The sequence below is a fragment of the Centroberyx gerrardi genome, chromosome 4, assembly GCF_048128805.1.
Source record: "Centroberyx gerrardi isolate f3 chromosome 4, fCenGer3.hap1.cur.20231027, whole genome shotgun sequence".
Taxonomy (NCBI): Eukaryota; Metazoa; Chordata; class Actinopteri; order Beryciformes; family Berycidae; genus Centroberyx; species Centroberyx gerrardi.
The window spans coordinates 5,452,158-5,475,937 of NC_136000.1; the positions used below are offsets into that span (position 1 = coordinate 5,452,158).

At 42.9% G+C, this 23,780-nt stretch overlaps 1 protein-coding gene across 1 annotated transcript in view; it reads left to right on the top strand.

The window, feature by feature from the left end:
• cep290 (centrosomal protein 290) overlaps nt 1-23,506 on the top strand; it is a 35,554-nt gene extending 12,048 nt beyond the window's left edge. The window contains exons 22-53 of the mRNA XM_071925523.2: nt 789-938; nt 1,201-1,316; nt 1,442-1,544; nt 2,207-2,437; nt 2,904-3,077; nt 3,241-3,352; nt 3,856-4,061; nt 4,607-4,758; nt 5,523-5,634; nt 6,126-6,581; nt 6,850-7,014; nt 7,387-7,494; nt 8,473-8,607; nt 8,953-9,225; nt 9,566-9,673; nt 10,428-10,627; nt 11,291-11,504; nt 11,816-11,953; nt 12,415-12,636; nt 13,052-13,168; nt 13,807-13,949; nt 16,074-16,229; nt 16,789-16,912; nt 18,798-18,932; nt 19,296-19,382; nt 19,681-19,845; nt 19,953-20,075; nt 20,671-20,840; nt 21,710-21,851; nt 22,227-22,300; nt 22,533-22,627; nt 22,720-23,506. Of these exons, the coding sequence (XP_071781624.2) occupies nt 789-938; nt 1,201-1,316; nt 1,442-1,544; nt 2,207-2,437; nt 2,904-3,077; nt 3,241-3,352; nt 3,856-4,061; nt 4,607-4,758; nt 5,523-5,634; nt 6,126-6,581; nt 6,850-7,014; nt 7,387-7,494; nt 8,473-8,607; nt 8,953-9,225; nt 9,566-9,673; nt 10,428-10,627; nt 11,291-11,504; nt 11,816-11,953; nt 12,415-12,636; nt 13,052-13,168; nt 13,807-13,949; nt 16,074-16,229; nt 16,789-16,912; nt 18,798-18,932; nt 19,296-19,382; nt 19,681-19,845; nt 19,953-20,075; nt 20,671-20,840; nt 21,710-21,851; nt 22,227-22,300; nt 22,533-22,627; nt 22,720-22,964 (5,151 nt within the window). The 3' untranslated portion in view covers nt 22,965-23,506. The remainder of the gene's footprint in view (nt 1-788; nt 939-1,200; nt 1,317-1,441; nt 1,545-2,206; nt 2,438-2,903; nt 3,078-3,240; nt 3,353-3,855; nt 4,062-4,606; nt 4,759-5,522; nt 5,635-6,125; nt 6,582-6,849; nt 7,015-7,386; nt 7,495-8,472; nt 8,608-8,952; nt 9,226-9,565; nt 9,674-10,427; nt 10,628-11,290; nt 11,505-11,815; nt 11,954-12,414; nt 12,637-13,051; nt 13,169-13,806; nt 13,950-16,073; nt 16,230-16,788; nt 16,913-18,797; nt 18,933-19,295; nt 19,383-19,680; nt 19,846-19,952; nt 20,076-20,670; nt 20,841-21,709; nt 21,852-22,226; nt 22,301-22,532; nt 22,628-22,719) is intronic.
• Nucleotides 23,507-23,780: the final 274 nt, after the last annotated feature.

Below are 23,780 nucleotides of genomic sequence, written 5' to 3' on the forward strand. Positions count from 1 at the left end.
GTGCGTCCAGATTACAGTGTGCCAAGAAACAGCGATGATTCTATTGAGACAAACAGCTTGATGGTTTTTTGGGGTTTTTTTTTAAGATCATGGTCCATTAACTTTTTCATTTAATCTTTTGTTAGCTCTACCAGCCCTATGCCAATAATCAGACTCCTTTGGCAAGAAAACAAAGCAGTGTTGTTCACCCTGTCAGGTTCCCTGGCTACACGTTTCTGTATGATTTATATGTCAAATTGTTGAAACTCAAGCAGCCGTAAACTTGTGGCGATTCAAGGCCAAGACAAAATGCTTGCAGCAGTGTGTCGCAACTCATTTTCAAAATCAACATCACTTTCTTCTTATATTAAAGCAATTATCCAGCCCTGTAAATGTAAACAGTAAACACATATAGTTGTTTCAGACAAATATCTTCTGATGCATTTGGACACATCATCAGTTATGGAAGCAAGAGTCACTGGTTGTTTTGGGTTTTTGAACATCAGACACTGCCCTCCAGGTGATGCAGCCAGGTCAGTTGACTAGTGACCGGCTTGTGTCCAAATACTACGTATAGTCCGTGGGTCACTCTACCCGATTCCCAGCCGTCCTCAGTCTCTTTGCACCCTCTCTGCCTGGCTTGATACCCAGGACAGTGTAGGCCCTGCAGAGAGACCAACCTGCAAAACCAAAACACTGCACAATACGGTTTGTCTTTTCATGGCAATCACCCGATCATTGTAATCACCGTCCCCCTTGCCAATGTTACGTATAAAAAAAACCTGGTGCTCTTCACCTTTTCTGGTCAGGTGAGCCAGCTGGAAGGCGAGGTGGAGCAGCTGAGGAAGTCGGGAGGCAGTGGAGTCGCCTTCCGACCTCTGACCCTCCCTGACGACTTGGCGCCCTGCAGCACCGAGGTCATCAGCTCCCTGAATGAGTACGCTGTTCGACTGCTCCAGGTCAGTGTCACTGCGTCTCTGGATCACCAGGACACATACGAGTTCAATAATTATTTTACATTATTTTATTATTATTCTTATACATTATTTTTCGTTATAATGCATTGTCTGTGTACGGTAGCTTTGGCACTTGCTTGCATGTAATGTTCTAGGAATTTGAGCTCATTCTACTGTTGCACTCATTATAAGTCATTATTGGATAAAAGAGTCAGCTAAATGTCTTATATGTAAATTTAACATTTACATTACTTATGATAACTAGGAGCTCAAAAACAAGGAGGAGGCAAGCAAGCAACTGATGGCAGCGCTGGAGGAATACAAAGGGAAGATTGCCGTAATTCGCCACCAACAGGGACTCCTCTATAAAGAACACCTAAGGTGGGCCAGCCAGACGTTTTCACACAGGTTATGCCAAGTGTGTAACCTAGTTAAGTGCAAAACTTGAAACAACAGCCAGAACATCTGAACACCCAGTCACTAAGCGCTCTTGTGTCTTTGCTCAGTGACAAGGCGGAGTGGCAGAAGGAGAAAGGGACTTTTACAGAGATGAAGAACAAACTGGAGGAGCAGAAGGAGGTGGATGCTGTCAAAATCCAAGAGTTCAACGTGAGTCAGACCAATATCAAAAAAGGTTTTAAAAATGAATGCTACTCAAGTGTCCCAGGAAGGTATAGTGGTCAAGACCTCCTATATGGAAATACATGTACCCCTGCTGTCCCAGGATTGAATCCCACCAAAACTTTCTCAATAAATGGGAAACACTAAGGGGAACAGACCGTCCTCTCTCCTTTTAAAAAGGCATTTTAAAATGGCTCTGAGACACTTGGGCGGCACAGTGGCTCAGTGGTTAGCACTGTTGCCTCGTAGCAAAAGGACCTGGGTTCACCCTTTCGGTGTTTGCCTGGGTTTCCTCTGGGTGCTCCGGTTTCCTCCCAGATCCCAAAGACATGCAAGTCAGATGGGTTTGAGACTCTAAATTAAGCCCTATGTTGCACTGCCTTCCGCCCAATGCATGTTGGGATAGGCTCCAGCCCCCCCAGACCATGAAAATGAATAAGTGGCTAAACAAAATGAATGAATGAATAAATATGAGCCACAATAAATCAATTACAAGGAATCGAGGAAGTATCTTACCAAATAAAACAAATGAAATAGTAGCGGACACGTGTAAATAACATACTAGTTTGCTTCACTGTGCTTTATCCTAATTTGTCAAATGGTTAACCAGAGTTTGAGTAGAGCACTTGTCCATTTCACCCGTGCATCAGGACCTGCTGGATGCCCTACAGAAGGACCCAGAGGAGATCAGGAGACAGGTGGGCGAAGTGGTCCGCAAGCTGACGGTGCTGCGGGTGAACGAGAAGTCCCTGACGCGACGCTACACCATCCTGCTGGAGCAGGAGCAGCACCTCCGCAAGGAGAACAGCAAGCTGAGGGACGACAGCAGCCACATGCAGGCCTCCGTCACCAAGAGGATAGGCGACCTGCAGAGATACAAGGTAGACAGACGTGAAGGGAAGTTCCACCAAAGGGATTCGCAGCAACGGGACAGATTGTGGCTGTTCCCCTAAGTAGAACAGTGAAAGTGTAGAGTAAGCTAGTCAGCCAGTTCTATCCAAAGATATCAATTAAATGAATGCTAATGCCAGAGTTTTCCCTGAATAACCTGAATGAGAAATTAATACCAGCCAATTGCCAGTAAATTTTGGTTGTGCCTGGAAAGTCTGTCTACTCGATCTCACTCTCTCTCTCTCACTCACTCACTATCATCTCTATCATCATTTACATTTAGCTGGTTAAACAGTGACAGGGGCTGGTGAATTTGCTAGTGAAAAATAAAGATAGTTTCCTGCATTTTTATTAAGGAAGAACTACAAGTAGGCATGACAAGCCATCTTTATGACCGACCATTCTAACCGGCATTTTCCACAATCATCTTGTGATGGTCTTTTGTTCTGTTTTTAGGAAATGGCTGCATATAAGATCGCAGCGCTGCAGAAGGCCTTGGATGACAGCGTCTCCTCATCAGATCTGGAGAGGGCCAACAAGCAGTACACAGAGCTAACAGTCAAATACCGAGACATGCTGCAGAGGGACAACCGCATAATACAGAGAACCACCACCCTTGAACATCTGGAGGTATCAAAACGCAATAATCACCCAATTGTTTTGAATACATCTTCAACTACATGCATCTTTATTGACAAATAATTTTTGCTGTAGCTCCTCTCTAATATTGACAGAAAGGGCCACCGACAGTAGCAACTTTTTATCGTAAAAACTGTTTTTTTTTGTCTTTCAGAATGAGAATGCGTCTCTCCAAGAGCAAATCTCGGCCCTGAACAAAGAGCTGGAGATCACCAAGGAGAAACTGAATACTTTAGAGCAAGCATGGGAACACATCAATGCTGTTGGTAAGCCAAAGGAATGAGAGATTGTGCAGACAGGTTAATGCATCAAAATGTATCAGACCTTACAGACAAGCTCTACCCAGCTCCTACACATATCTCTTGATAGAGAGTCTCTTCCTATAGCTTAACAGCAATATTTGCAATTGGTCAAATCACTTGACTGTGATTGAGAGACATGGATTCGCTGCTTTAAAGCTACAATCAGGACACGGTTTAGGGTCAGAAAGTGACTTTTAAAGGCCCAGTCTGTATAACAGTATGGCATGCCCTGTTGACCTTTTGATATAGGGACTTAGAGTATGTGACCGTTTAACATGAGTTTTACATGGAATTTGAAGTTGTAAGAGGTATGTTTACAAACCAATATTTTGAGCGATGATGGGTTAAGAATGTTTGAAAAAGCTTGCTTTCTATCTACAATTCAATGTCATTATACTCAGATTATCAGATTATAAATGTATTTATCAAAAACAGTTAATGGCCACTTAATGTTATTTTCCTTCCAGGTGGTGAGAGCAGCATGGACAAGGCGGAGAAGGCGGTGGCCAACAGTGAGATCGTGTCAGCCTCCAGACGGATCACTACTCTGGAGATGAAGGAGCTGAATGAGAGGCAGAGGGCTGAGCATGCTCACAAGATGTATGAACACATTAGGAACTCCCTCAGGCAGGTGGAGGAGCGCAACGTAGAACTGGAATCCAAGTTTGCAGAGGTAAGAGGCGTTGCATCAATATTTATGAAAGCTATGCCAAGAAAAACTATATCAGATTAGTTTTTTTCTGTCACATATTTGAGATCTGAGCTGTTGCTCAGGGAAAATTACATGACTGATCATTCAATAAATCATGTAAGGACAGATTAGTGGTGCAGAAAGCCATTTGATTCACTTGGCATACATACGCTCTTAACAAACAAGTGAAAACTAGCTTAAAGCTAATTGAAGCTTGCTACATCGGTTTCAATAGCCTGTGCAGTAGACACAAGACAAATTGTTTATTGCAACACAGAGGTGCGCCACTATAAACAGCGCGCTTGAAAACAGGAAGATGCACATGATACTATTTGTCCTTTTTCTTCTTTTTCATTTCTTCTTAGTGTAGGCCACTTTTCCCAGAGTAGAGACACAATAAAATATTCCTGTATTAGAAACATGATTTTTCCTTATTGTCCTCTAACGAGCCCTTTGACCATTCTGAATGTTCAAAACTGGCTTCTTTTAAAGTTCAACTGGCTTTATTTACCTGTGGTTGTCCTCAGTTGACCAAGCTGAACGCGGAGGCCCAGAGGGTGGAGCGGGAGCTGAGAGATGAGCTGGCAGACAGCGTGAGCAAAGCCGTGAGCGACGCTGACCGAGCCAGGATGGCCAAGTTGGAGAAAGCCGAGGCCGAGCTTCGTATCGAGGCCTCTAAGTACGTCTGACAGGGTGCAGATCATCATGAGAAATGAGTCTCATTGAAGTTAAAGATTGCATTTTCCAAGCCAGGAAAAAAACATCAATGTCTTTTTTAAAGTTTTTGAAAGGTCACGGCAGTGTAATCAATAATTTCTCAAGAGGTCAAATTAAACTTGTCCAGGCAAACAATGGGGAAAGTTGCAGACTTTGATTTGGGGAAAATATGCAGGCTTGTTGCTTAAAATGGTTTCTAACTTTCTAATCTTAGATAGACACTGATGTAGTGGTTTTTCATTTAGCAGTGAGATCCAGTGTGGTAAACAATTGAAAAATGTTGTTTACTCTATTCCTTTATACTATATTGATACTAGTATTAGAACTTTCTATGCTTTGATGTGTTATGTTCTCAAGAGGTTTTTTTTAACTTGTAAAACTACTAATTAGAGTGAAAAATATTGAATATTTTTTATTTTCACCTTCTTAGCCAAACTTAGTTAGGGGTAAAATGGATCCATGGACAGATTACAGCAACCCCTTCTACCTTTTCTCCCTGGATCTAATTCCTTTACCTAGCAATTCTCTATACATGATCATTCCTGGGGCACAGGACCATCTGCTGTATCTGTTGACAGGGAGCTGTTGCTCTCACCCTTGTACTGTTGGTTGCTTGGTTGCTTATTCTACTGTAAATTGCTCAGGATGAGAACATCAACTAAATGCCTAAACTGTAAATGTAAAGATTGTAAATGTAAATATGTAAATGTGTGGTTGTTGATACAGGCTTCGGGAAGTGGCTGACATAGCTAATATGCAGGTGTCTGCTGTAGAGGCCAGACAGCAGTCCAGAGAGAAGGAGGTCGAGGCTCTGAGGAGACAAGTCCTGGACTACCAGGTAAGCTGTTTTTTTTTGTTTTTTTTTTACCTTTATTGATCCAAGGGAGGGTTTTGTTGAGCCTGCATGTTCTTTTTCAGCACCGCCCTGCCTCACATTCATACAGTTAGACAAACAGATCCAAAACAGGGAGGAACAATTATGGTGAGCCATCATCAGGTGACTCAGCATTAGTTCACTGTCAAGAGTTTGCCTTCAACATGAAAAGTAAATTCTTTTGAACGTACCTCAAAATATAGGTGCTGAAACAATGTTTCAAACATTTCCAGCGTAGACAGTCCTTTAACAAAAAAAAAAAAAAAAAGAAAACCATAAAATGTTTAGCTGTTGAACTTGTATAACAGCTTTGTCAGTCAATTTTGGAGTGGAGAAAAGCATCTTCAAAATGAATCAAAACATAAACAAACATGGTAGTGGTGGATTTTTGTATTAGGGAGTGGTGTGACAGTGTTTCAGTTTGCATCAATCTCAGTACCATCTCATTCCTTCAGTCGCAGTCAGATGAGAAGACCCTCATAGCGAAGCTCTATCAGCACATCGTGGCCCTGCAGCTCAGCGAGTCGGCCGCCGTGGGCAAGCTGGAGGCCGCCACCGCTCGCGCCAAGCAGCTGGAGGTCCACAAACTCCGCGGCGAGCAGCGACTGGATGCTAGTGAGCGATCTCTGTACCTCGCCCGCCAGGAGGGAAGAAATCGCACCAAGCATCTACGGCAGACCATCCAGTCGCTACGCAGGCAGTTTGCCGGGGCGCTGCCGCTACCCCAGCAGGAAAAGTTCTCTGTGACCATGGTGGGTCTGCAGGAGGACAGAGGGAAAGCCCAGGAGGAGAAGAGAAAGGCAGAGGAGGAGAGGAGGAGGGCAGAGGGCCGGGCGGGAGAGTTGGAGCTGAGGCTTCGAGGGCTGGAGGAGCTCATCTCAACGCTGAAGGATGTGAAAGGAGCCCTCAAGGTCAGTGGGGAATGAATGTTGCTGCTGTATCAAATTTAGATATGTCCTTACAGGATTCATCATCTTGTTCATAATCAGCTTCTGGTTGGTTGATGGATTGATTGAAGTCATTTGACAGTCTTTTATTTGAAAATATGTACAGTTTCTCTAAAAACACAGACAAAATTTTAGCACACATCAGGATAAAACGCTATTGGTCTCTTGTGGTCTCATTATCTTGTGCACATCTCGCAAGCTGTAAAGGATGAAAACCACTGACTTCAAACAGGTGACTGAGTGGCACAAGAAGATGGAAGAGGCTCGCCTGCAGGAGCTGAGGAAAGGCAGGGAGCTGGTGGTCCAGAAGGAGGAGATCAAGTACCTGAAGAGCCTGGTGGAAGAGCAGGAGCGCACCATCCGCTCCCTGGAAGAGGATATCGTGCAGCAGAACTCGGTGAGAGCAAAGTTCTTGGAACTATCCACACAAACACACACAAATTCACAAAAGCATGCTTCATTATGTTTAAAATTGAAATTAAAAAAATACTGCACTTGAAGTGATACAAATAAGTGTGGCTATGAAACCCACAGAGTTTAACTGCCTCTTTTGTTATAGGAGCTTTTAAATGGAGGATTCATGTTATGCTTATTCATATTCCCATGATCCAAACAGAAATTGTAATCTCATGATTCTCCGGATTCAAGGAATTTGTTTTTGATCTGATACTCAAAGAACTGTAGCGCTTTCCATGGATTTTCCTCAAAAACATGTTTTTAGCTTACTCCCACACGCATTCACCCAGGAAACCCTTTCTCTCTTTGTCAGCTTCAAGAAGCACGCCAGCTTGCATGGGATCAGCGAGAGGTGGAGCTGGAGCGCCAACTAGACGACTATGAGAGGCAGCAGAATGAAATTCTGGGCACTGCTGGAAAGGTGCGAAAAACAAAAAGTAGAGTCTGCACACTGCACTCTTCCCATTTGCACATTTATTAACCATTTACCGACTATGTTGTGACAACATGCTCTTCATCAGACCTGAAAGACAATGAACAGCACCTCTATTAAAACTCTATTAAAACCTCAAAAACCTTATGGTTTACTTTCCAGTTAAATGATGAGTTGTTGTGTTAAGCACTGAGCATTGGTATGCAGGTATTAAGCAGATGAATACAGGTTAGGTAGATGCATATAAATAGTAAACTACAGTGGTTACACTTTAAAACGTTTGTAATGACTAAAGCTACAGACAACACACCTTAACTGTGATTTATGTCATGAACTATACTGGATTATGGATTAATTACTTGTGTGTCCAGTGGAATCCAGTGGTGAACAGGCGCAATATGCAAGTCTTTGCATTGCACTCATGTTAACTTTCTATGAGTGGTGGACAGTTTTACACAGCTCAGATAACTAAAAAGTGTTAAGTTACAGTCTACATAAGTAATTATATGAAGGTTGCACACTTCCATATGAAAATATTTATTTTACATCACCAACATGTTTCGGAATTATGCCTTCTTCAAGGTGCAAATTAAAAGTGATAGCCTTGGTATTTCGATTGGCACGCATTGTCACTATACTATGCACCTATATTGCCTATGCCACTTTATACTGATCATACTACTGCCTCCCTGAAATCCAAACAATGGAAATCTGTTAAACCCTGTATAGGCTAATTTACCTGAGGTAAACTCCAAAGGATGCCAAACCGTGCCTCGCTCTTCTCTCACTCTGTCTGCATTTAGTTCCACAGTGAGAAAGAGGGGGAAGGGAGTGGAGGAGCTGATGGTCTGCTGGTCTGTGCATCGCCAAATGACAGTTGCACAGTCAGCTTTATGTAACGTGATGTCATTTGACAAACTGTATATGGGAAACACTGCCAGTTTTATGTTCTTTGGTTGTGTTCAGTTTGAGGAAGCTGCAGGTGCCTTACCAGACCCAAGTCTGTCCGTCGCCCATCAGCTGGAGTTTGCCTTGGGGAAAATCAAAGAGCATGTCCGCACCATCCTGGAGACACAGGCCACCTGCAAAAATCTGGATGAGGTATAGTGTTCAGTCCGTTCATTCATATTCATACTGGACCTCACAAATCCAGATGCATTCACATCCATTTTGAAACACGTGTGTTTGCTGTCATAAAGAAATTATATCTCTGACCTATTATTCATATAGACCATACAACCAGATAAGCATATCACATTTAATGTGTATATGTAGAATGATAGTCTCCTAGTATAATATACAGTACTACATGCACATGCACTGTGTGTCAGTATGTACTTTGAATCTCTGTGATTGGCAGTATGTCTCTGTGCCAAGGTCACCAAGATGAATTCCTATGCATTTATTATACGTGTTAAACAAAATGGTTGTGATTCCTTCTTGCAGAGGCTAAAGGAGAAAGAAGCGGCTCTGTGGAAGGCGGAGCAGAACGTCGTGTCCAGGGATAAAGTGATCAACGAGCTGCGTCTTCGCCTCCCAGCCTCCGCCAGCAGAGAGCGCCTCCTAGCTGACCTGACTAAGCACGAAGAGGGCCAGGCAGCAGACAGCCAGCCGGCCCTCAGCGTGGCTCGCCAGACCATCAACAACCTCCAGGGTCGACTCGACCAAAAAGAGGATATGCTGAAGAAATACCAGAACAAACTGGCCCGAGCAAGACAGGTACGGTACAGCAAGGAATTAGGGTTTGGGAATATCTTGGGGAGTAAATAAATTGGGACATAAATCTCAGCAGCTGGCCGAGTAATCATTGAATCATTGGTATTGATCAACAACCCTGTCAAACCCCTGCAGATATATTCTGGTCATTTTGTGCTATGCGGTAGTAAAAATCGTACTTATCGCCCTTTTAAACGAGTGTGAGTCCCTGTAGAGAAATCTGATTTGGATGTTAGAGCAAAAGGGATGATGCTATCAAACTTTTTAGAAGGTGGAGTTTTCATGCCTTAAGTGTTCCTCTGCTTCTAACACTTCATCTCGCCGATCCCCCTCTGAACCCCAGGAGCAAGAGGAGATGACAAAGAAACATGAGGACGAGGTGAGAGCGTTGCATCAGAAGCTGGACCTGCACACTGACACCTCCCTGGACCGCTTCAAACAGACTGCAATGGTACGCTTGTGTCCATGTCTCTCATTAATAACCATAACGGCCATCTTAGCCCGGGACTGTAGTGGTCCGTTTATTTAGTCTGCTTGGATCGTATAGGCTTTCTGCCGCCAGGTGGTTTAGCAGGCTGAGGCGCGTACCATGCACTCATGACATGAACGGTTCAAGTCTGGTTCATGAACAAGAATCTGTTCTTCAATGACCTGTCATCTGGTTAAACATAGGTAAATAAATTCTGACACCCCTCCAGGCAGGCAGGAAACCACCTCTTTTATCTGCAGGCCACAGCTGCTGCTAAATCCACAAATTCACCAGCCATCTAAATTTTTACAATGGAACAGATCCGGCAAATGATGCTGGATTACCTTTCGGAGTGACTGATGGACTGGACCATCTCTCTTTATAGTTTTTAAACCTTTATTTATCCAGGTTAAGTTGACTGAGCATGCATGCTCTTTTCTAGAAGCATGCTCTTAGTCTTTTTTTCACATTCACACACTTCCAATCATCCACACCTGGGAGCTGTCCAGTACGACCACAGTCTTCTGTTGTCGGACACTGAGCAGTTGAGGATGAAGTGCCTTGCTCAGGGGCACCAGGACACTAGTTGTTGAGGGAGGGGAGAGCGTTACTCATTCACATTCCCCACCCACGTTTTCCCAGCAGCTTCAGGGCCTCAAACTGGCAACTTTTCGGTCACAAGCCCTCCTCTCAATGTGTCATCATTCCCTTCTCTTCCCTTCCCTCCCTCCTCCAGGATCTGATGAAGAAGCCCTCTATCAGGGTGCCGACCTCCAAGCATCTGGAGCGTCTGGCGGAGCTGGAGCAGACTGTGGCGGAGCAGGACATCTCGCTCTCCTCCCTCACAGGGAGGCTGAGGCTGGCCACGGCTGAGCTGGAGCGCCACGGCGGCGCCATGGAAACGCAGGCTAAGCAGCACGCTGAGGAGAAGTCCAAGTGAGTGTCTCTTTGAACTCAGTGAAACAGGGTTTGCATGTGACCCCACGGTAAGCCGGGAAGATTCCTTTAACTCCAACATAAACACAATCAGAATCAGAACCTCTTTAGTTGCATTCAGTTCATTTATTTCTCTATTTGAGTACAATAAAAGTACAGAATTTCAGAAGTTTCATTAGCTATCTTCAATCAGGTTTTTGTGTCTTTATTTTGGTTTTGAAATTAGCAATTGGTTTTGAAATGAGTCTTCAATTCCTGGTAGGATTAATAAGGTCTCAAGAAGTCTTAAATGTGTTTTTCTGAAACCTGCAGATACTTTGCTATTGACAGTAGATTATACAGCCGGTATTTTCAGTCTTGTGATCACCACCAAGTGTGACAACCACTTATAGAAAAGCCAGTTTGCTACATTTACCTCTTTGCACTATATAATTATAATAAGAAAATTAGAACCTTTACTTTTATAGCATTTTTCTGAATCGTTACAAAGCACTTTACAGGCAATACAACAATACTAAACAAAAGCCGATAGCTCAACAGTAAAAATGCCAGGCATAAATAAAGAACGCCGGGTTAAAAACAAAAAATAAAACATGTAACGACAGCAGGAAGCAACTGTGTAAGAACATTTTGAAGCAGACTAACAGAGGGGAGGTGTTGCAGGCTGGAGGAGCAGCACGCTGCCCAGGTGAAGGCCGTGTCTGCGGAGGCCGAGGAGCAGACGAGCCACATGGCCCAGATGGAGAAGGAGATGCAATACCTCCGAACCGAGCTGGAGGCCCAGAAGGAGGCCAACGTCCGCTCCCCCAGCAACACCATGAAAAACCTGCTGGAGCGACTCAAAGCCCAGCTCGCCCAGAAAGAGAAACAGCTCAAGGTTCAGCGCTTCTTTTATTATTTACATCTACATTACAAAACTGCAGCCAAGAGCCAAGGATGTTGAGGAAATCTATTCAAACAAGTCCAAGTTTTGAAGTTCCTTCTCTGAACACCTATAGGATTTCAGACAGAAAAAAAAGGATGTTTATGTCTGCATGTTGTTTATCAAGTTCAAGTAGAGGAGGAATATGGGAGAGAAGGGGATGTGTGGAAGTATTCCTTGTAGAAATGGATGGTGGTGCGTTGTCGTGATGTAAACCCTCACTGGATTCATCATGGATGCTATCTCTCTGCTCCCTCTGTTTTCAGGCTCTCAGTAAGGCTCTGCTGGAGCTGCGGGCGGAGTTGACGTCTATGGCGGAGCAGCAAGTCATAGCCAACGCTGCAAAAAAAGAGGAGAGCCTCAATGTTCAGATACTCGTTGACAAGCACACCAAAGACCTAAAGGTGGGACCCCGTATTCGTATATATATATATATTTTACTGCCGTTTACCTGCTTTGTACATACACCGTGTGCACAACATTTTAGGAACACCTTCCAAATATTTAGCTGCATTCGCTTTTCCCAAATCTCTGTCTCAAATGACTCTAGTGGACTCGCCTTTTGCTCTTCTCATTCATCCACATCTCTCCTTCCTGACTGAAGTGGATTTTGAGGTGAAATCAGTCAGGGATCCTAACTTTCAGCTGGATTCTGATCTGATCCTGATCATTCCATGGAAAGAGCTGTTTATTTTGTATGCTCAGTGTACACTGTTACAGCAGTGGCAGGATTGTTCAAAAATCTTGGAATTGTTATTATTTACACTTACTGGTGCAGCATGAGGTCACCATCAAAGATACACTGTTTTTCCAGGAAGTAATGGGAGTTAATTTCATGGGGGCTTTAAATCTCTTTCCTCCAAAGGCCCGGGTGCAAGAGCTCAGCGAAGAACTTCACGCTGCGAAAGAGTCTTCCAGAGCAGCCAGAGGGCGGGAGAACGGCCTGAAGGAGGAGGTGGAAGGCCTGAACCAGGACTTCCAGAGGAGTCAGAAAGCCCAGAGACGTCTGCAGGGTGAAAAGGAGGAGAGAGACCAGGAGATCCAGGAGCTCAAGCAGCAGATCAATAGGCTCAGCAGCGCTCTGCAGGTCAGGTCGCTACCACTCACATCCTCTGCAGGGCTCCCACACAAGGCTGGAAAGTCTGGAAATCTTTTCAAAATGTATCTTGATTCTGATCATTTCCAGGCCTCGAAATGGGATTGGGAACAAAAAAAATTATGGAAAAAGAATTGTGCTCAATTCCGATACACATATAACTACACATTTTATATGGTTCTAGACCCACTGTCATTTCATTTATTGTGAAATTTGAAAAAAAGTGATGTGGGCTAGTTGGCAGCCTCATCACCCAGCCACTATCTGCAGATATCATACTGAACAGTGACTAAAATCTTAGCTCACTGAGCTATACAGGACCATCTCACACTATCTGACAAAAGTGGAATGCCATGAAAACAATCTTCTAAAAAAAGCTTGTTTTTGCCTGTGTGTTTGCCTGTAGAATGAACCAGAACCAGATGGGAAGAGTTCTACAGTCGAGATCCTGCAGAAGAAGATCAGGAAGTTGGAGTATGAACTGGACAAGAGAGCAGAAAGGAAAACTGTGAAGGATGACAAGGTAAACGCATAAAACATAAACTCAGTCAACATCAAATATAGTATCATTTCAGTGTTATTACTATTATTGTGAATTATTATTTCTTTGTTTATCTTATTGGTTATCATTTATTGTTTAATTGTTCATAAAGCGTGTTGTAACTACTTTAAAAAGTGCTGTACAAATTCTAGATTTTTACACTTGCACCATCAAGTGAATATTCTTTCAAATATTTTTTGAGCCAAAAAATCTTATACATACAGTATATTATTGTGTCAATGCTCATTTTCACTTATATGAAAAAAATTTATAAAATTATATTTACATATCTTCACAGATACAAAACACATGATACAAAAAATATAGGATTGTTTCTTGAGATTTGTAACAAAATCAAAAACAAACAAACCAAAAAGAGAAAGGGAAATTAAAAGTAAGGAAATAAGTGACCTATATCTTCCCCATAGCCTTCCCTATCTTCTCAAGCCTTCCCCATTTCCTTGTCCTCTACCCTTCACTCACCCAATTAATCAAGTGCATATTGAATAATATTTTGGCGTGTCTTTTTTACATTATGAAAATCGTCTTCATTGGTCAGTGCATGTTTCAGTTCATTGCACATTAATTTGATGTGCGACTTGTTTCTCTAACTTCTGCAGTCCAAAGAAGAAATTGTGCGGTGGGAGGAGGGGAAGAAATGGCAGGCCAAGATGGAGAAAGTGAAGAACGCACTGAAGGAGAAGGAGCGAGAGACGGAGTCCCTGTCGAAACAGCTCAGCAGTCTGAAAGACCTGTACGCCAGGTCAGTGCCAGGGTCCTGTGCATATAGTATTGCATGCATTTAATACTGGGGGAGGGGTTTCCACAGCGCTCTTCCATGCTCCACTTTGTCTTGTCTATCAGTTGTCTCTATATTTCTGGTTGCACTGTAGTTTATGTGCCGATAATAATACCAAATAGTGGACAAGAATTAGTTTGACTTAAAGCTGCACTAGGCAACTTTGCATGTAGGTGTCTCCAAATGGCAGCGACAGGTAACTATTTGAATTTTGCGGATTTCAAAATGCAGAGATCATGTAACGTGACCTCGGTAAACTGCACACAGCTCGCTCATGTTTACCAACCGGCCGGTCTGTGATGCTTTATACCAAAGGAAACCAGAGACGAGAGAGGAGAAGATCTAATGTGGTGAGTCCAGCTTTCTCTGGACGGAGCGCTGCTCACTGCTGTTTAGGAGACACATTAGATTTTACTTGTAAGTTTTAAAACATCACTTAATGTCCTGCTAAAGTCCATACCCGACACCAGAATTAGTCTACTTTTGGGCAAAGGTGAATCTAGGGTGTCTCAGTTAGTGGGGATGGGATGCTGGTCTTTACTGCAGCCCCACTGTGTGATTTCGGCTGAGAGGCTTGTGCATATTAATATAAAAATCTTGCCTTGTGCAGCTTTAACGTACATATCAGGAGGAAACAAAAACTAAGAAGTAAAGATAGTGAGGTGCAAATGCATGCAGATCCAAATGTCTATGCCAAGTGCAGGGGGTTCCCCAAGCGCCGGCTGCCGCTACTTAGCCGTCTACCCACCTCTGTCTGGCCGGCTGCTTTTATCACTGAATGTCACTAAGCCAACGTACACACTGCCAGAATTTGGTCGTGACAACCGAATTGAGTGAATGCGCATATGTATGGTACATGGGAGTCACTCCACTCCTACGATCTCGCGATGGCTGTAAATAATGTCTGTAACCATAGTAACGTTTACTTCAGATCAATATGGCGGCTACCATTGCCTGTATTTTCGGTTTACTTGCCACCAGTAACCAGAGGCGTCAGTTTATCCATAAGGTCTTAATAAACCGCCACTGACAGCGGCGTCACATTCTCATGATAGTTTTAACCGCAACATTTGCGCCGAAGACCGCAGAACTGGTAGGAACAACCGCAATGTTGAGGAAACAGACTGGATAGAAAATTTGAGAAACACTCAACATAACGTTACCTCCGTCTCTTTCAAATTAACGATGGTAATGTTACGTAACGTAACGTAACGAGTGTTTCACCTTACGTCACTTAACAAAAAGTTGTCCAGTCCGGTTCTGCTACACCCTACTCGGACTAACCGAAACCGCTCTCACATTCAGTGTCAATACCTGATTTTTTTCAGGTGTGGGGGGTCTAATCTGCGCGAGCCATTCTGGTCCTTGATTTTGATGTTGTCACCCAAGTTTAACCAATCCTGACAAGTCCCACATGCACACTGACTCCTTTTTGCCAATGTTCAAAATATAAACGGGAGAAGTAAAGGGAGGAACAGGGAAAGATCATAGGGCTTCTGTTTAGGAGGGTTTGTTAAAGCATCAGTATGCAGGTGTTATGATCATGTAAAATTGGGGCATTTCCTCATTATTTAAACTGATTTATGTTTCCATAATTATTGGATCTCAGTTCTGTGAGTGCAGTAGTACTCAGGAGAGAGATCCAGTATTGCTCTGAGAAGACTAAAATATGAACTTTATTCTTATATTTATTACTATTTGTTATAATATTTTTGTTTTAGCCTACTTATTTCCTACAATTAAAAATTACATTTCTGCACTGACTCAAGAAAGTACATTAAACATTCACAATTAATAAAGATTATCCGTTTATTTTTTTAATTGAGCATTGAGCCTTTAATAAAAATGTTTATTCATGTTATTTTAATTGTCATGCTTTCATAAACATATTTAAGGTTTGGTAAAAAAAAGTGGCATCACCGGAAAAATGTATCTTGCCGCCACAAACATCCCTTTAGCCGGTTACTTTTCCCATCTGGCTGGCTACTCAAAAATTTGAGGAACCGATTGCAAGTGTTGAATAAAAATGGAAAGCAAAGCGGGAAGATGCGTTTGTGGGTTAGAACTGTTCAGTGTGTTTGTGCGCAGACTGGAGCAGGAGAAGACGGCGCTGCAGAAGAAGCTGAAGACTCGGGGTGTGACCGCTGACCAGGTGGTGGGGGTGCGCTCCACCGAAATGGAGAAGGAGATGGAGGAGCTGATGAGAAAGAACTCTGAGCTGGAGATGAAGATCCTCACCATAAAGTATGTCTTTAAACATTTTTTGTATTGTTATGTTGGTAAAACTTTAAAACGCCCTCATTCGACTGTCTTGTCTTGTGTATTGGTATTATGGAGAAGTATTGTAAGTACACAACAATATTGTGTAAGTACTTCATGAAAATGTTATTATTGGATACACTCTTGGCTTGTACATGAGCATTCGAGGGACACAGAAATAGTAAAATTATATGCAAGTATTTAAACATTGCCCTTCTTAATATTGATATATATATATTGTGGTAAAAAGCTAAACCAGCATTTTATATTTTGATATGTTATGATATGTTTTTTTTAAAGTAAATTCGTTTTTAAATGATTGAGGCATATTACAGTATTGTTTTGAAAATTTTCATCGTTTTAATAATTATTGAAATATTTTGTATAGAGATCATTTTGGTCAAGATAATGGTACTACTGTATGAAATTTTCATATCAGCACAGGCCTAATTCCAAGTCGTTCTTGATCAAAGTGTCAACAAATTGCTTAAAATGTGTCCACCTAATCCAGAGCCAGACCTTCAGTACCTTGTTTACCTTCCAGACAGAAGCAGGCTTTACCTCGAGACGCTGCCATGGAGGATCTGAGCCTGAGGAACCGCTACCTGGAGGACAGACTCCAGTCCTTGGAGCGCCAGATGTCCAAAGAGTCTTCCTCCAGACCCTCTGTAAGTGCTCATGTAACCTCGGTCTCGCCTGCTCACTGAGACACACTGCAGTGCCACTGTTTACATGCTGGTCTGCACAGTGGACAGGCTTTTCATCACTGTGTCACCTGCACCTATTTTTCTGTTTATAGTCACTAGGGATGGGACGATACATCAAAATTAAATGTATTGCAATGCAAAAAAGTGACGTAGGGGCAGAAAAATGAATCACGATATTAGCTCCATTTTATTCTGCTGTAGTAATCACAAATGAGACGGCTTGACCATCACAATTTCACAAGCTCTCCATCCAAATTATATTATTTTCACTTTGTGATGACATTTTTAAATTGTTGTTTACGTTCCAGCGAGCCGATGCCATCGCTAGAAAGACTAGTGGCTCAGAAATAAACGTAATTCTGCACAGTCAGACTTTGTTGTCATTCAACTTTTATTTATTACATCGTATCGTGGTTGTATTGCATCGTGAAGCCCATATCTCGTATCGCATCGTATCGTGAGATAAAGCAGATCGTCCCATCCCGAAATAGTCAGCTTCAAGGTGGATCTGGGACAAATAGGATCAGAATGGTTTAACACAGCAAGTATAATAAACATGCAGGAATTTGCTCGCTGACATTGCTGCAGAAACATTCTGACAACTCACATAATCACATAATTACGTACTGGCACACATAGTACAGGGACAACAGGACATCCAGTAGACAGCAGACAATACATATCACTCTACATGTATTCAAAAAGGCATCATTCTATCTCTATACCATTTGGCCCAGGTCTGCTCTAAGGGGCCCAAACGTTTTTCCTTTTATCTCTCTGTTCATCATCACCTCACCTTCTTTCATCATTTTTTTCTACTCTCTTTTCTATGCATCTCTTTCCTCGCCTCGCCGGATTTAATTTCGCTCGCTGCACATGAAGGGAAAAGGCTCATCCTCCCCGTCTTTGAGAGGGATCCGTTCTCTCACGTTCGACGTCGGGGAAGGAAGGGGCGCAGGACCGCCTTCAGCCGCCCACGGCCGCCCCTCTGACCAGCAGAGGGAGCCAAAGCAGAGGCGTAAAGATAAAGAAACTGTGGAAGCAAAGGATGTCGAGAAAAAGCGATTGAACCCTCGCGCGGCGGAACACAGAGGGCGAGAAGAAAGCTCCGTGTCCCCTAAACCCCAGCGCCCGAAAGGAAGCGAGTCCAAGGCTGAAAGACCCGGACCGGCTAAATCATCTTCTAAACCGGCGGGAGCGACTCGAACGCAGGTGAATGCAGAGGGCGTCGGTGAGGAAAAGGCTGAAGCGAAAGATAAACCGGAGGATTCCTGCACGGCTGAGCTAGATGCGATCGCGGAGCGCAAACGCGGTCTTGCAGCGCTAGATCTTGCTTGCAGTTGGCGTGATTCTTGGGTCGTTGCTGATGACGGCGGCGTAGGAAAAAGCAAAACCAGATCCCCTAGATATGCGAAGGTACTCCGGGCTTCCACAGTCACAGAGACGGTAGTGTTGTGACGGTGCGGCAGTAGTGCTAGTCAGTGTGTTGGTGCCTTCCTCCCCTGCAGTCCTCCACAGTGTGTGTTTGTCGCTCAGGAGCTTGCATTTTGCTGCTGTCGAGGAAAAACCTTGTAACTGCAACCGTCATGTCTTTAGCTGAACTGAAGGTTTACATGGTTCTTCATAGGTAGAGGAGGTTTCATTACCTCAGGAGCCTTGAAACCCATTCAAAACCCAAGGCTGTTTTTTTTTTTCTTCTAGTTTCCTTCAGAGCTTACGTTTTGAAGATACAATGTTTTCATCCAACAGCAGCTTTATACCCTTCGCCCCTTTAGTTGCTTTGCCGTGACTGATTTTGTGTGCGTGAGATTATATAAAGAGAAACTATTTCTTCGCCTTCCTCTAGACTTCAGGACGAGGCACGGGAACGCCGTCACAGAAAGACGCAGACCTCCAAACAGAAAACCTCAAGCTGGCCTCCGAGAACCTGGAGCTCCGCTTCCAGCTGGAGCAGGCGAACAAGGACTTACCAAGAGTCAAGGTACACAACCATGTTGCACCATGTTCTGGTGTTGGTGCTGATTTTAAGGCATCTGAAAGTATCGAAAGGTGCTGAAAAGCTTCAGATGAGAACTCAAGTTTTCCTCTTTTTTTGTATTAGTTAATAATTAAATCAATTATTCTGTTCTGTTTAGACATTCATACTAGCATAATCAAATATTACACAAAACATAATTTACTTTGGCATATAGGAGAAGTGCTTTCATTCAACAAAGAGAGGTATAAAAAGTATTATTTTCCAACTGGTATTTAAATAAGTATCGCTGTCGATAAATCACAAATGTTTGAGATTAGCTGCTGTGTGAAGCGGTTTCAGCCTCTTGCTCTTTGTGTTTCTTGACAGGATCAAGTCGCACACCTGAAGGAGATGTGCAACGCGCTGAAGAAGGAGAACGCAGAGGCGGAGAAAAAGCTGGCCCATATACATGGAGTACGTTGAGTCACCCATGATCTTTATATACACTCAGGTTTATATGCTCAGAAATGACAAAATACAGACACTTGTGCAAAAAGATTTAGAGGTAAAAAAAACAAACAAACCTAATGACCTTAAAAAAGCATCTCACCTAAAAAGAGACAAATACAAATGTCTAGGCAAGCAGAGGAACTGAATTGGATACCTGCAAATACACTGAGGGTGTCAGATTAAAATGTAATTCACTAACCCCCGAGATGTAAGGTTAGTCCTGTTCCAACTGTAAAATGATGTTTCATCTGTTGGTCACCAGGGCGGTCGCAGCGGCAAAACAGTCCCTGAACTGGAGAAGACCATCGGCTTGATGAAGAAGGTGGTGGAGAGGGTGCAGAGGGAAAATGAGACGCTAAAGAAATCCCAAGCACCCGCAGATCAGGAGCGGCTTGCTGCCTTGAAGCAAGAACACGAAAAACTAAAGGTTAACCACATCACAAGCAAAGTCTTCTGTAACCACTTTGTAACACAAGTGTATTAACTCTTATCTCTTACTGGCTCCGCCTTCACTCATTGTCTTTTCTTTTTAAGACCGACTATGAGAAACTGAAGAGTCAAACTGAGGCGGAGCTGAGTTCCAAACTTGAATCTAAAACCAAAGGAATGGAGAAAATTGTGATGGAGAATGAACGTCTACGAAAGGAGATAAAAAGGGTAATTGCACATACATCAGATGTGGTTGGTTCCACATCTGATGTAGCCAGATAGGAAGAAGTTCAATCTAAATCAATCAATATTCATTGAATATCAACTGAATATTGAAAGAACTAGGGATGCACCGATGCCACTTTTTCAATGCCGATACCGATTACGAGTATGAAAGTTTAAGTATCGGCCGATACTGAGTACCGATCCGATCCATTACTTTTACTGAACAGTGCAGGCTTACTTCCTTAGTTTGGGGTCAATGGACAAAATTATTGAGATAAAATCCTTGTTTTTCCCACTGTTTGAGAAATTCAGGCTTCTATGTGCCACAAATGCATAAAATCAAGACAGTTTGCTTTTATTTCTTACATGTTACTCATGGCTTTCGGTATCACATTTTAGTCTTGGGTAAAATCTCCGATACCGATATTCCATTTTAGCCTGGTATCGGCACCGATACCGATACCAGTATCGGTATCGGTGCATCCCTAGAAAGAATGAAATACTAGCTTCAACTGCTTTCTCATGTTGGAATGAAACTCTCCAAATGTACGTTTTGATCTCTTTTATCCCTCCTGGACACCGTTTTCTGTCACGGCAGGAAATGGAGGCCGCAGAGAGGGTGAGGGTGACCAACACGAGCCTGGAGGTGACCAATGAGAAGCTGGAGGCGGAGCTGGAGGAAACCAAGCAGAGGCTTCGGGCGTCGCTGTCCAGAAGCCTCCCAGAGGGGGCGGACAGCAAGACCTGGAAGGCGTCTGTGGTGACGAGGTCAGCAAACCGCTTCCAGCCCCGCCTTAAAGTGCCAATCTGCCACATTCTTGCTGTTTTGATTTTGTCTCCATCTTTGGTGCTCAGCGTTCATCGCTGTGGTGTTTCTGCACTGCACTTCCCGGAGATCAGCTGTCAATCAAACAGTGTGGGCGGAGCTTGGGTTTTCTGTTGATGCGGTTTGAGTTTGTCTTTTCTTTGTTCAGCCATGGTGGCTCTCGCCGCTCATGCTAACTACCCAGTTCTTCTTCTGTTTATTACAAACAAACCGCTGTTGCTGCAGTGAATGTAAAAAAAAAAATTCACAGTTGCACTACCAGTCAAAAGTTTGGACACACCACATTTTTATTTTTACTATTTTCCACATTTTAGAATAATAGTAAAGACATCAAAACTATGAAATTACACAAATGGAATTATGCAGTGACCAAAAAAAGAGTTAAACAAATCAAAACTATCTTATATTTCAGATTCTTTAAAGTAGCCGCCCTTTGCCTTGATGGAAAGACAAAGGCTTTGGAAAGAAATTCATACATAGGATCAACTTCACTATTTATATTTGTCTAAGAAACTAATTTCAAGCATTTAAGCAGAAGCCTTTAGATCAAAATGGGTTTAAGAGAATGAAAAACATAGTACATTCAATCAGGTGTGTCCAGACTTTTGACTAGTAGTCATATCAGTGCCTTGCTCAAGGGCCACTGGACAGCAGTTTTTGAGAGGGGAGAGCGTTACTCATTTACTTCCCCCTCCCAGGTTTTGGTTCAGGGATTCAAAACCTCAACCTTCTGGCCTTACAAGCCCACGTCTCTAACCTGCCGGTGCACTTTAAAGGAAGAGTGAGTCAGCGGTTCTCCTTCTTTCCGCAGGATGTTTGAGAACAAGATGAAGGAGCTGGAGGGGGAGCTCTCCCAGAAGACCTCCAGCCTCTCTGAGCTCAAGCAGCAGCTGAAGCAGCTGAGCGAGAGGGAGGAGAGCGCTCAGAAAACCGTCCGGCAGCTTGAAGATCAGGTACAGGCTTCATCAACCGCTCTGTCACATGTCCTATAGTCTATAATCTACTGTGTATATACTGTATGTTCGACTGCTGGAGGCGAGTCCCGCATTGAATCCGGCAGGCCTTCGCCCTCTCAGCTCCTGAGGCTTTGTCACCTGTTAAATCAACTCTTTTTACATTATGAGTTTGACCTGTTATACCGTTCTTGTTGTATTTGCCCATTTTACTCCTCTGTAACCTGTTTTTAATTCATGTCTGCCTTTTCAAGTCTGGCATTTTTATTGTATAGCTGATCTGTGCATTTTGTATATATTGTTTAATTCTGTGTAAAGCAGTTTTTAATGGCGTTGAAAAGTGCTATATTTTTATTTTTTTTGTTGTTGTGCTAGGTGGAGTTGTTGAAAAGCTTTCCTCCTGCTGTAAAGACAGATGCAGGCCTCAGTAAGGAGTTCCAGGCACTGAGGTGTGTAAAACTCTGATAATATAACAATATATCGCATGATCAGAGGAGGAAATCTTTTCTTCTCGTTGATAAATCGCAGTGACTTTCACAATGTTTCCAACCTGCCTGAGTGGCTGGTAGAGAAGAGAAACTAACTGGCTGGCACCAGTCGAGCGCCTGGACGGTGCAACTTGTGGAAATGAGAATATTCCTTTTGACAAAATCTACATGATCCTTTTTTTTTCCTCTAAAGATTGGTCAACAGTGAGCTGGAGAAGGAGAAGTCGGAGCTGAAGCAAAGGCTCAGCGAGTACGGCGAGCGATACGGTGAGCCGTCCGCTCAGCAAGGTGAGACTCCCACCGGCTCCGCTGCAGTGGATGGTGAACATTTCTGTAGTGAACCGCTGTCGTTACATCCGTCTCTCTTTTTGTGTTGCCAGGTTACGGGAAGCTTAAAAACCTTCTGAAGGCGGCCGAAACGGAGAATGCATATTTGCAGACCGAGGTTAAAAGGTTGAAGAGGGAACTTGAGAACTTTGACCCGACGTTTTTTGAAGAGATCGAAGACTTGAAATTTAACTACAATTTAGAGGTTAAGAAAAACATCGTGCTGGAGGAGCAGCTGAAGAAAGTGTGTGATCGCTTCGGTGTGGCGGCCGACATTCCCAGTGTGTCGATCAGTTAACTCAGGGTTACTGTGCCTTTTAATGCAGTGGTGACTAAATTACACCCAAATGGACTTTTATGTTGTTACTCTTTCAGATTTTCCATATTTTTCCAGTTTAGATCTCTCAAGATAAAGGAAAATGTAATCCTATAACACCGTAAATTTGCATGGAGTCCCTTTCCTAAACTTAAAAAAAAATCAAATGTTTAATATTGATATAGGAACAACACCGTCCAAAACTTTGATTCAACTTTCTCAGGCAATACAGGAACATTACATTACCCTTTATCTTGAGTGCTAGTAACTCAAACTCTTTACTAACGTTACACAAACCTCGTAGGAAACTTTGGGGGAAAGCGATCCCGCTCTGTAATGTGTGACAGTATGAATGTAACTGAGTCCTTAACCAATTTAACAGAGTTTCTTCTACAAGGCAGCTTCTTAAATTATTTTAGTCGAGTTCTTGTTCTGGAGATGTAGCTCATATTATAGCACACGGTATGTATTATATGAGATTTTTTGTATATTTGAAGATTTATCTTTCCTAAATAGTGCTTCGACATGCCAATAAAGCAAGTTTCATATTGATTTATTGCTTTTTTTCCCCTTTAATATCACAATGTGTCGCTTTCACTCATTTTGAATTAAAAACCCCACTGTCTTCAGCAAGGTTTTCTAAAACAAAACAAAAACACCAAAACACAGCATCTTTGAAGGATCGCTTCAGCCCTGGAGATTTAAGAACATGAGTAACACTGAAGAGCAGAACTGCAATAAAAAACACTTCAAGTAAAAACAGCAATTATAAAAATCACAAAATGGCAACATTCATGA